The 12,148-nt window shown below is 40.6% G+C and overlaps 1 protein-coding gene across 3 annotated transcripts in view; it reads left to right on the top strand.

The window, feature by feature from the left end:
- The first annotated feature begins 1,687 nt into the window (after window positions 1–1,687).
- IGSF11 (immunoglobulin superfamily member 11) overlaps window positions 1,688–12,148 on the top strand; it is a 120,015-nt gene continuing 109,554 nt past the window's right edge. The window contains exon 1 of one of the 3 annotated variants that reach the window (XM_044771552.2): window positions 1,688–2,057. In XM_044771552.2, the coding sequence (XP_044627487.1) occupies window positions 2,006–2,057 (52 nt within the window). In that variant the 5' untranslated portion in view covers window positions 1,688–2,005. The remainder of the gene's footprint in view (window positions 2,058–12,148) is intronic. The other 2 variants (XM_014829045.3, XM_044771553.2) reach the window with 2 other exon arrangements.

Genomic DNA, 12,148 nt, shown 5'->3' with positions numbered 1-12,148 from the left:
TGATGTGCTAAGAATTATTTCAGGTAACTTGCTTTATCAGGGCTTTTCAGCCTAGATTATTAAGTTATTTATTTAATTAAAGAATAAATATTCTATCTCTATATTTATGTCTGGGATTATAGTGAAGCAAAGTCCTGCTCTGAGGAGCACCTGCCATTTGACAGCTTTATATTACTTACTCTTATGCCCTGCATAGGACTGGTTAGAATGCAGGAATTTGTACAGGGCAAAGTAAGGAATTGAATTGGACAGAGAAAAAAAACCCTTTGAGTTTAAAAGAATGAGAATGAGCCCAGTTATGAAATCATAGTTGAAATTTTAACTTTCTGTTGTGAATAGCAAAGACTATATACTGTCATATCATTCTTTTCTTGCCATTAGAGATCTGGTAAGGGATTCTAGCAAATTGGAAATAGTGAGCAAAGTTGAATCATCTCTAACTGATAAGCAAACTATATCTTTTTAGGGTAGTCTTGTTAAAGGTGATTGACACTTGTTAATGGTTCTCCTTTTTTTTTTACTTGAAACTATAACATCAACATTTTCAAAAAATAAAAGGTGCATCCATAAGTCCACCATCTTGATACTATTTTCATTTTTACGTATATCTTTTAATCTTTGTCCAAATGGATAGCTGTTTTACATTATTTGCCTTTCTCCTGTGCATACTATTTTCATTTCTGAGTTGCCTGTATCTCACATTGTATCTGCCAGATGGGGCTAAGAATTTCTGAATGGCCTCAGGAATCCTAGTGTGTGCCACTGTAGAAATTGACCAGAATGGTCTGACATTCCCTGGGCAGACATGTTCTCAAATTTCGAAGGCTCAGGTTGGAGGCTGAAGCAGAGAGTGACTGTGGGCAGTAAGGAACCAGCAACCTCAATGGAAAAAAAAAGATGATTAGGTTTTATAAGAAGAGATGCAGGTAGATATTTAAGTAAAATAATTTCAGATGCCACGAAGTTCCCTCTTCACACCCAACCAACCAAAGAAGAAACAAAAAAACCCAACCAAAATAACAACCATCACAATAAAATCACCTCCTCACTAGTTAACAAATACTTGAAATTAGTTGAAGAAAGCGATAACATTTAAAACAGGAACATTTAAAAGTTAGAAGTTGACGTAAGTTTTACTAACGGAGCAAGAGAGGGAGTCGTCTCATTGATAGGACCCGGGAGTGAGGAGCGTGGTACGCCCCTACGCTCTTTTGAAGGAAGAAAGAGTAGTCAGAAAAAAGAAGGAAAGAAAGAAGCTATAGAATAGAACAAGGCTCGTTGATTATGAATTTTGTCAGACTCAGGTTCTTTCAGATTATTTAGATTACAGAAGAGAAGACTGAAAGTGAAATGGCCAAATAGAAATCATCTGGAAACTGCAACGGAAAACAATGTTGCTGGTTCTGAGGAAGGAAGTGGCAAAGTCCCTCCTAGAGCCGGGTGGGGATGGGGACTGACACCTCCTGTCCCGGGAGTGTTGAGGCCCGGAGGGGCCCCGGGCGGCGAGCAGGCCGGCCGCCCCTTTCCAGCGCTCGCCGGGGCCCAGCGCACAGGTGGCCGGGCCGCGCCAGCTGCGCGCCGCGCTCCCTCCGCGGGCGGGCCGCCAGGCGTCGCGCTGGAGCCGCGGTTGCCGGGGAGACCGAGCGGGCCGAGGGGGCGGCGCGGAGCCGAGCCGAGCCGGGCTGCTGCCCGAGGAGCAGGGCGAGAGTTGGGGGAGTGGCTCCCCGGGCGGCGCGGGGGGCCGGCGGGGCCGGGGGCAGCGCGCGGTGGCCGGGGCGCTGCGGGGCGAGGCCGGCGAGCCCGGGACGCGCCTGGTGGCAGCTCGGCCTCCGCAGAGCGGGACGCCGCGGGAGCCGCACTTGCCGGGTCTGCGCGTCCCACGGTCCCAGCCCCGGCGGGTCTGCGAGGACCGGGCTGTCCCGAGAGCGCCGAGAGCCCGGCCCGCGCCTCCGCGGCCGCGACGAGGAGCCGGGCGGGCGGCGGGCGCGCTCCCTGCGGCCCCGGGATGACTTCTCGGGGCTCCCCGCTGGCGCCCCTGCTGCTCCTCTCTCTGCACGGTGAGTAGCCCGAGCCGTCCGCTGCCGTTGGGCCAGGCTGGGCCGGCGGGCGCGGGGAGAAGCGGTCTGGGGACCGCCAGCAGCCTTTTCGCGTGTGCCGCGTCTAGGAGCCCAACTTTCTCCGGGGCGCAATCGTGGCTTTGGGCCGCGGCTCGCGCGCCCGCCCGCGCCTCCTTCCCCGCCGCCGGCGCGGCTCAGGTGTCCCCGATCGGAGAGGGGACTGCGCCCGCCGCTCGGGGCCCGCCGATCCCGAACCTGACTTTGACCCCGCTGTGCTCCTGTTTAGATAATCAGCTCCCTTACTTACTGGGTCCAGTGAGAAACAGTTTTTAGAATCAATTTCCGTTACTAGGCGGCTGCAGGAAAACTAGAGATGCCTTTAAAATAATGCAGAAAACTTTAAATTGTAGTTTTACCATAACGTTTAGCAAGTATATGCAAGTTTGACTGATAAATGTGATCTTTATTTTAAAAATAACTGCACAGCGTGCTACACTATACTCGAAAACAAGCATTTAACGTTTTCTACCCTAGCTTCTTCCCCAAAGGATTTGAAATGACTTACAAAAATACATAGAATATAATGATATTAGAACAAAGGAATAAACGCATGTTTAATTTTCTTAATGGTTTTAAAAAAATCTATTTTAAAATTTTCTACTCTCTAATCTTTCTTACATTTGATTTTCTATGAATAGCCATCATATTTAAACTCTGATTTTCATCTTATCCAGTGCCCTTTTCTTTCGTGAGTGCACTGTCCTGTGCAGTCAAGTTCTGTCTCATTTAATTGATTGTTGAGATTTGCTGAGATTTATTCTGAAGGGTTTTATTTAAAAAGCAGGTTCAGTGGTTTATGGAATATTGCGGTTAACCTTGTTCTTTCTGGAGATATCAGTATGTTTCCCATAGTTTTGTGACCTTAATTGAGCTGATAATGTACCTATAGATAACCTACCTATAGTAACCTAATTTTAGCTAATTTAAATTGTACAAATTCATTTAGTAGGGGAGAAAGGAATACAAAACTTCATATACCTATTCCATAGAAGCCAGTGAAGGAAATCATCAAAATTACAGCTAACTTTCCTGGAGTTCAGTAGGTATATTTTTAGTGATGATGTGTAGGTAATAATTAAGTGATGTCAGTATGTGCTTCTAAATTTATTTTGTCTGGTTACTGGTTTGAGAGGCCCAACATTTTTGTCCTGCTTCCTTCAAGTGTGAAATAAGATGGAGCAAATGGGCTTTTTATACAGTACCTTGGACATAACTGAAAATGTTATAAATTTTACTATAAGAACTGCTGAAATTTTTGGTAAAAATAATGTGATTAATCTTCATAGGTTAAAGTAAATGCCACTCTCTTTTTGTAAATGACATTTATATATAGTTTGCTTTTGAATTATTATTGAATTATTTGAATATTTTTGAATTTTTTGAATATATTTGAATTATTATTATTTTGAATTGTTAGGCAGTACTTTTAAAGAGTTAATGTAATTCGCAGAAGCAGCCTTACAAGGTCATCTGATTTGTTTCTTTTCCTTCAGCAGAACTATTGCTAAGCCATCCTAGGATGTTTGTAAAGACTTCCAAGGACATTTCAGCCTTCATGATGAACTATGCTGTAGAGGCACTTTTCACCCTCCAAAAATGAACAAATGTGTTCATTTGTTCAGCAAATATTTACTGAGCTTCCATTCTGCATCTGGGTGTCTGGTGGGGAGGGGTGATGGTGGAAGACAAAGATGCACAAGAGTATGTCCACAGCCCTTAAAGAAGGAGTTTGCAGTCAGGCTGGAAGCATGGACAAGCGATTTTTGATACAAGGAATATATGATGAGTGCTGTTTATTAATGGTGACATCAAGGAAGACTTCCTGGAAAAGTTTACTTTTGATCTCCTCTGCTTTGAGTAGAATTTGAATTGGCTGAGATGGCAGTGGTTGGGTTTTCCAAGCTAAAGGAACAGCCTGGACGAAAGATATGAAGTGGAAAGTGCAGGGGCATGTTTTTGAAAGGTCAAGCTTCTGGCTTGCTAGAGCAGGAGATGTGTGCACAGGAGAAAGGGCTAGAAAGGTCGTAAAAGGATAGTGAAAGCCTTGGATGCTCACTTTGGGATTTATTTCGTAGGCCATGGAAAGGCCACTGTTCAGTTTCCTTGAGATGGGGAGGGGAGAGAGGGTGAACAGGTATTGAGTGCCTGCTTGTGCCTAGCATAACCATCTGGGGGAGAATACCACATCCTGATGACATTAAGTTCTCGAACCAGGCAATAGCCAAGATGGTTGGAGTGAATTAGGGCCCATCCCTTGGACTTCCAGTGTGGAATGAGGGGGAGGGCTGGATATCTGAACAAAGTTGTTTCTATTATGAAGGAGGAGAAGGGAAATGGATGCTAGATAGATAATCATTGTAGCAGGAGCCACTACAATGGGATAATGCACCAAAGGTGGAAATTGAGTCTCTCCAATTTTCGAAAGAAAATGGATGTCAAGAAATTTCTGTTTTTATTTTTGTTTAAATCTCTTCAAAGGGAATTTGAATGGAAAAGTTGACTTTTATATAATTCTACCAATGGGTTAAATATATCTAAAGTGTTTCTTGTACTACTTGTGATTCCTTGAAATAGCAGATAACTTTTTGGAATCTGAGAAAATATAAAAAGAAAGAAAAGACCACATCAAATGAAATGAAAATGAAAAGACTTATGAGCCTCAGTGTTAGCATTATGAAAAATTTATTGTAAACTTCAATTTCTTATCTCTAACTTTAATTATGCAGCTCTTTTGGAAGGATTCACTTTTTAGTAAAAAATCTGTAGTTTGACCCAGAGGAGGGGTGTCAGCCACTGGATGGGAATTTTAGAGAAATTAAGCTTCCTACACTGTATATTCAACATGGACTATTCAGAAGGCAATTTAAATATTAAATCACCAAGTGCCTCTAAAATGTTAGACTTAGAACTGTTGTCAGACCTGGGGTCATGATGCACTGGGTAGACTTTCCCCCAGTAACAGTATGTGGCACATTTTCAAATGTGTTTTCACACTTTGATAGTGGAAGCATTTATAATGAAAAGTCTCATTTGAATCTTCATACTTCAGCCGTGTGATTTAGTGTCGAACAAGGTGGTGGCTGGTACACAAGATTCTTCACTTGCAGTGAGTTATACGGAACAAAGGATGGGAGGTACTAGCAGAATTGGGAGAGAGTTGGGAAAATTGTGGCATTCCCACTAAAATTCTCCTCTATAACTAGTTTCTTTAGAATAGGGATTCCGAATCTATTGTTATCTGCACCAGTGATACCGATTTATTTCTACCATTTTAGGCAGTTTGAGGGAGGATCGCTGGGTTTCTGGTGGTCCAGTCACTTCAAGTCCCCTCCTCTGTTTGACGAGGCTGCCTGGCACTCACACGTCTCACCCTTGAGTTTGAGGGCAGCCCTCAGACCATCTGGAGGCTCGGAAATCCTGCTTTGATCGTTATTTGAGAGTAACTGGTATCAGGGAGGTTGTCAGCTCTTGGGTGGTGTTCAAAACACCATCTGATTTGAGCTGCATTTGGTCTTCAAGTGGAAAGTTAATTAGTTTACTTATTAGTTAAGCTGATCTTACTAAACTGTGGAAGGATTTTTTTCATTTTGTTAAAGTTTGGGTAATCGATTTTCTCTGTACCTGGTTTCCTGTCGCCTAACAGATTGTTAGTAGTAGTTTGCATTTGTGATAGTTTTAAAGTTGTAGAAATGTGAAGTCAGTCACAGAGAGAAATCTGTTTGCTAATTTCACAGATAATAGACTCAGCCGTTGATCTGATACCAGTTCATCTTCACCAACGGATGCTACAGAGGTGCTGTATGGTGTGGCTCTGCCTCACTCATGTTTGACAGGAAGATCACATTGTAATAAGTATCACTAAAAATTTTCTGTTTCTAGAATAGGGTTAAACCAATACAAATTTTCCAATGTGAACAAAACGTCTATGCAATAAAAAAATCCCAGAAGTCTACTTACTGGTCTCTCTTCATTAAGCATTTTGGTCTTGAGAGGGTGAACACACTGACAGGGTTAGAGGCACGCTTTTATAGGAGCATTGCCGGGAAAGAAGTGGAGAAGCCAGAGGCACTGAGTTCAGGAAATTCTTGTACCACGTAGAGTTCTTTGGAAGAATCTTCAGAGAGTTAGACTAACGTCAGTGGCAATGAATCATAGTGGATCAGGATTTAGGGTTGGGATAGAAGGTCAGAGTGTAATAGTTTGTAGGATTTGAAATTCAATGCTGGTTTTTCACCAAGGGTCACAACTATGTAATAACACAATGTGACATTGTGAGTGTAACTCTAATGTAATGGGGCTGCTTGTACGTCCAGTCTGAAAAGACTCATTCATCCAATATTTTAAAAATTTGGAGAGAAATTTGAGTTTTTACCAGAGTCTGTTGAAGATCACACCAGAGGAAACTTAAATGACTGTCGAGAACCCCTTGACCCGCCTTTGCCCGCAGTCTCCCTGTTCACAGCAGTTGCTCGTGGAAAATCTCTGTTCTCTCACTCCCGTATTCTCAGTAATGTGATTCTTTGCTGTCCTCTTTCCTCCTCATTCTCTTCTTCCATTTTGGAGGATGTTATGTTCTTCTGCTAGTAGCATCAGGTTCTTTTAAGATAAATCTATCCATTCATGGCTTTTCCAAAAGATTTAGGTCTGCCTGTTTTGAGGGTTCATATAAAAACCCTAGGGCCAAGCAGGCAGACCCAGAAATTGCCTTAGAAGCTGGGCGTTGGTGGGGCCATGTGAGAATGTGGACATAGTTCCATGCTAATATTTTCCCTTTGTCCCATGAAGTTAACTTTATGATATAATTTTCTCTCTGTGTATATATATATGTATGTATGTGTATTTTCCCTAAAAGACTATGGTACCATGCCCAGTACATAGTGAGTACATGGTAGGTAATCCTGAATGAATGAGGGAGTGATACTAATATAAGTGGTAATCCCGTGTGCTTAGAGTACGTGAAAAGAATGTTTTTCTCTCTTTTAAAGAAAAAGAGAATTTTTGTTAAAATTTTCTTTAGGGCCAGCCCTGGTGGCCTCGTGGTTTAAGTTCAGCGTGCTCTGCTTTGGCGGCCCCAGTTTGCTTCTGGGTGTGGACCCATACTGCTCTGTTAGCAGCCATGCTGTGCTGGCAGCCCACATAGTAAAAAATAGAGGAAGGTTGGCATGGATGTTAGCTCAGGGGGAATCTTCCTGAGCCAAGAAAAAAAAAAAAAAATAGTGATTTGGTGTGACTGTGTCAGCATCATTGATCTTTAAACTTTAGTTTATATTTTGTGAAAGAGAGGTGACAGAGATCTATTTTCATAGTCTTTTCAAATTTCATGACTTTGGAGGTTTATTTAAAAATGTAATACTTATAGACCTTTCAAAATTGATTCTTGGCTTATCTTTAATCCTAAAACTTTGAAGTTCTCTATTTTGAATCATATTTTCCTAAGGAATTTCTGAAGGTTTTGCTTTGTGCAATAAAGAATGGTGTTGGATTTTTGGGAATTTATTTAGAACCTTGAAGATTCCCACATCCATGTCTGGCATTCTTAGACCTGAGGGCCTGTATCTTGGAACTGGTATGCCGAGAGCAGAGATAATTAAAATAACACCTTGTATAGTCTAAGCTCAACTTCCCCTTCCCCACATTGTGTATAAAGTTCTGGAGTTGCTTTTTTAGAAATAGGAGCATTAACTGAATCAGCCGCATGTGCAGGTATTGTAACTTCTTCTGTGGAGACTGTCAGGTGCCCTCCCCTCCCTTCCCCTTCGTTTTTCCCGAAGTCTGTGTATTTCCAGCCATAGTCTCTTCCAGCTATGATTCATTCCCTTATGGAGCATCCTCTCAGTCAGCCGTGATGTTTATCTCTCTCAAAATGTCAGAAGTCTGCTACTAACTATAGCCACATCCTCACCCATGTGCTCAGAGATGCCTTAAGTAACACCAAACATTGATCGTAATACCTAATCTTTGTTTCTTTGGACCAGGTCCAGCCCTGGTTATATAACCAGAGTTATATGACTTCTGTTACCCACCATGGTTCAAGGTCACTTGCCAGGACACAAAATAGGTGGCAAAAAGAGAGGCTGAAGTGTAGCAAACACCACTTGTTGCAGAACCCATTCAAATCAGGCTGGCATTTTAGGCTTGTAGTGCAGTCCGGTTGTGAGCCTTGCCTGTGTGTAAATCCAGGTTACCTTCCCAGCACCTGTTGGCCAAGACTGAAGACAGTATGCAGAACATGTGAAGAATGTGTTAACAGTGTAGTACAGAGGTTCTTTTGGCCTTAAAGATTGCTAGGGGCTTAAAGATTATTGAGAATCACAAAAAGCTCTTGTTTATGTGGACATGTCTACCGATATTTGCCATATTAGAAGTTAAAAATGAGAAAGTTTAAAAATATCAATTTAAAAAAATAATAAATCCATTATATGTTGACATAAGTAATATATTTTTGTGACAAGTAAGAATTTTTTCCAAAACCAAAAATTATTAACGAGGAGAGTGGTGCTGTTTTACATTTTTGGAAATCTCTTTAGTGTCTGGCTCATTAGAAGACAGCTGGATTTCCTTGTCTGCTTCTGCATCCAGTTTATGATGATGTGTTGTCTTGATTTGGTTGAAACATATGAAGAATATCTGGTCTTAGATTTGTAGTTGGAAGAGGAAAGAGTATTTTGATAGCATTTTCAAATAATTTTGGATATTCTTTGATATTCCATCAAAACTCGGTAGTCTCTTAAAGTGGTTGCGATGCAGAATCAGAAACCATGTGGATAAACGTTGCTTACTCTGCTATATTAAAATCCATTGGTTTATCTTGAAAATTGAATGGATCTCTTATTCATGCATGATTTATTGGTAACATTATACAGTGATAATTTGGAAAATATTGCTTCACTGATGGAGATCTTACAAATGTTCATATGTATCAAATTTTATAATATAAAGAACCCCACATTTGTTAATATCACCATTGATTTCATCAGAACAGTCTTTAAGGATTGAGAAGATGCTAAACTCATGATGGCAGATACAAGTTTTCCAAAATTTTAATATTTCCTCCAAATTTATCGTTGGCAACAAATAGCTGTCAGTTATTTCCCCTGAAATAACTTATTTTGTTCGATTTTGTGGTATTATTTTGTTCAATTTTGAGAACACATCTGCCAGTTACCTAAGTATGAATAACTGTAGTGTGTCTGTGAGTTGTTCTTTCAAGTAAAAATGCCGATCCATGAAGAAGGCCACCAGTTCACTCAGCTTTGAGCTCAAACAGTTGCTTTTCCTTGGGACAACCATTTTGCTCTGGTATGCAGCATCAGTGGCTTCTGTTTCATCCTACCCATTTTGTTGCCCAGAATATTGTAAAAGGTCAAGATTTAATAAAATGACTGGTATTGTTTCATCAAAGACATTCTTTAGTGAAACTGGGTTTTCTTTCTTAACTGAGTGCGTGACAGTGAGGACTACAGTGACTGAGTAGGGTGGAGTGCCAGTGCCTTGACTTGTGTAAGGCGCCAAGTTTCACCCAGCACTGCTCTGCCCCATCAGCGCAAACGTCAGCACAGGCAGAAAGGCAGAGAGCATTTGACCCTTATTAAGAAAGTAGGTTTTACCTCACAATTTTCTGAAAGGGTCTTGGAGACCCTCACGGGTCTGGTGAACTTAGTGGAATGTTAGATTCTTTTTTTTTGAAAATTGTTTTAGAGACAAATAGCCACACAATTATTCCATACCATGTGGGATGGCATTGAATGGAGTATGCATGTACTATTGAAAAATAAATAACAAACTCATTTAAAATTCTCTATTTTTGTATTATAATTCTTTTAAAATTACAAACGTAACATATCCTAGGCATAAAAATTCAAACCATTTGGAAGTCTTTGAGAACTGACTCATACCCTACCTCCACCCACCGAATTCTCTGGTTTTGCTGTGCATTGTTCCAGACCTTTTTCTAATCATAAACAAAGCCTGCATGTACATGTATTTTTATTTTCTTTTATGAAGATCTTTATGGATCTCACAGAGGACCAGTCCCTTAAATTTTTTGGAGCTTTTGTTTACCCTCTTTACCTAAATTCTATTGTCTGATTGCATTTAGTAGGAAAATAATCATAGCTGCTAGGTAGAAAGTATGTGTGTGTGTGTGTGTATATTTATATGTGACTAACAATCACCATGCCACCAGATTGTTTTTCATGAGTTACTCATATTGCACTTTGTTTTAATGAAGTATAATTTAATTACAAGATGCTCCTATTTTCAGTATTATGTTATATGAGTTGATAAATTTATGGACCTGTAGAAACATGAACACAGTCAAGATGTAGAAATTTCCCTCATCAAAAAGTTCCCCCATGTGCCTTTGCAGTTAACTCCTCAACTCTTGGACTCAGTCAAATGTTGATTAATTTCTGTAACTATACATTAATTTTGACTGTTGAAAAATTTTACCTAAATGGAATCATACTATTTGTGCTTGAAAAGTACAGACTTCATGATTTTTATGAAAATGATCCATATTTATTTTAAGTAAACTCAAACAATATAAAGCAGGAGAAAATAATATTTCAACATAGTATTCTAAACCACACCACCCAGATTTATCCATTTTAACCTTTGGTGGTTATGATTTATTTTTATTTTTTATTTCTTTTGAAGATTGGCACCTGAGCTGACGTATGTTGCCAATCTTTTTTTTTTCTTCTTTCTTCTTCTTCTCCTCAAAGCCCCCCAGTACGTAGTTGTATATTCTAGTTGTGAGTGTCTGTGGTTGTGCTATGTGGGATGCTGCCTCAGCATGGCTTGATGAGTGGTGCTAGGTCCGTGCCCAGGATCTGAACTGGCCATACCCTGGGCCGCCTAAGCAGAGCGCACGAACTTAACGACTTGGCCCCTGGGCTGGCCCCTGTGACTTATTTCTTGATAAATCTAGGTAGGTTTCTATCACTTAGAATTGTTTTAGTGCTTACTTTATTCCCTGAATTAGTTCATTTTTTCAGTATTTGCCTATTTCCATCCAAATTGAAGGGGAATTTGTCTACGTATGTTATTGAGTGAAAATATTTTTCCTAGAATTTTTAGAAGTTGCTCCATATCTTCTGGCATGGACTGTTGCTGTGGTGAAGTCTGACATCAGTCTAGATTTAATTTTTCTCTCTTGAGAGTGATTGACTTTTTGTACCTGAAGGTTAAAAGTCTTCCTTTATCAATAGATTAACCATAATTTGTGTTGATGTGCTTGTTTTTTTTCAGTTTTTTTCCGTGAGGTATTATGCATTTTCAATCTGCCTAGTCATGTCTTCCAACATTTCAGATTCCCTTTCCTGTATTGTATTTATGAATATTCTTATGCTCCGTATCTTGTATTCATTATCTGAGATGCTATATATTAAATCATTTTTGTCTCTTCTGCATAATTTTCTTAAAAAAAATTTTCTTTCTTTTCTCCAAAGCCCCAGTGCATGGTTATATATTCTACTTGTAAATCCTTCTAGTTCTTCTATGTGAGCCACCACCACAGCGTGGCAGCTGACAGACGAGTGGTGTGGTTCCGTGAACCGGACTCGAACCCAGGCTCCCGAAGCAGTGAGAGTGCCGAACCTTAACCAGTAGACCATCAGGGCTGGCTGTGAAAAAGTTTAATTCAATTTATTTAAACTACAAAAAACCAGTTCACCCATTTCTTTCATGTGCTTTTTTTTGAGGAAGATTAGCCCTGAGCTAACTACTGCCAATCCTCCTCTTTTTGCTGAGGAAGACTGGCCCTGAGCTAACATCTTCCTCAACTTTATAAGTGGGACGCCTACCACACCATGGCTTTTGCCAAGTGGTGCCATGTCCACACCCAGGATCCACACTGGTGAACCCCAGGCCTCCGAGAAGCGAAATGTGCGAACTTAACTGCTGCGCCACTGGGCCGGCCCCCCAGGTGCTTTTTTAAAAAAACAAATAATACCATAAATATTATTCTACAACTTATTTTTAAAACATAACAATTTGATATGGGCATTTTGCCACATTGTTACATGGAT

This window comes from Equus asinus, chromosome 5 (genome assembly GCF_041296235.1).
Source record: "Equus asinus isolate D_3611 breed Donkey chromosome 5, EquAss-T2T_v2, whole genome shotgun sequence".
NCBI classification, from domain to species: domain Eukaryota; kingdom Metazoa; phylum Chordata; class Mammalia; order Perissodactyla; family Equidae; genus Equus; species Equus asinus.
The sequence above is the reverse complement of the archived record's forward strand: the minus strand, read 5'-3'. Positions and strand labels throughout refer to the sequence as shown.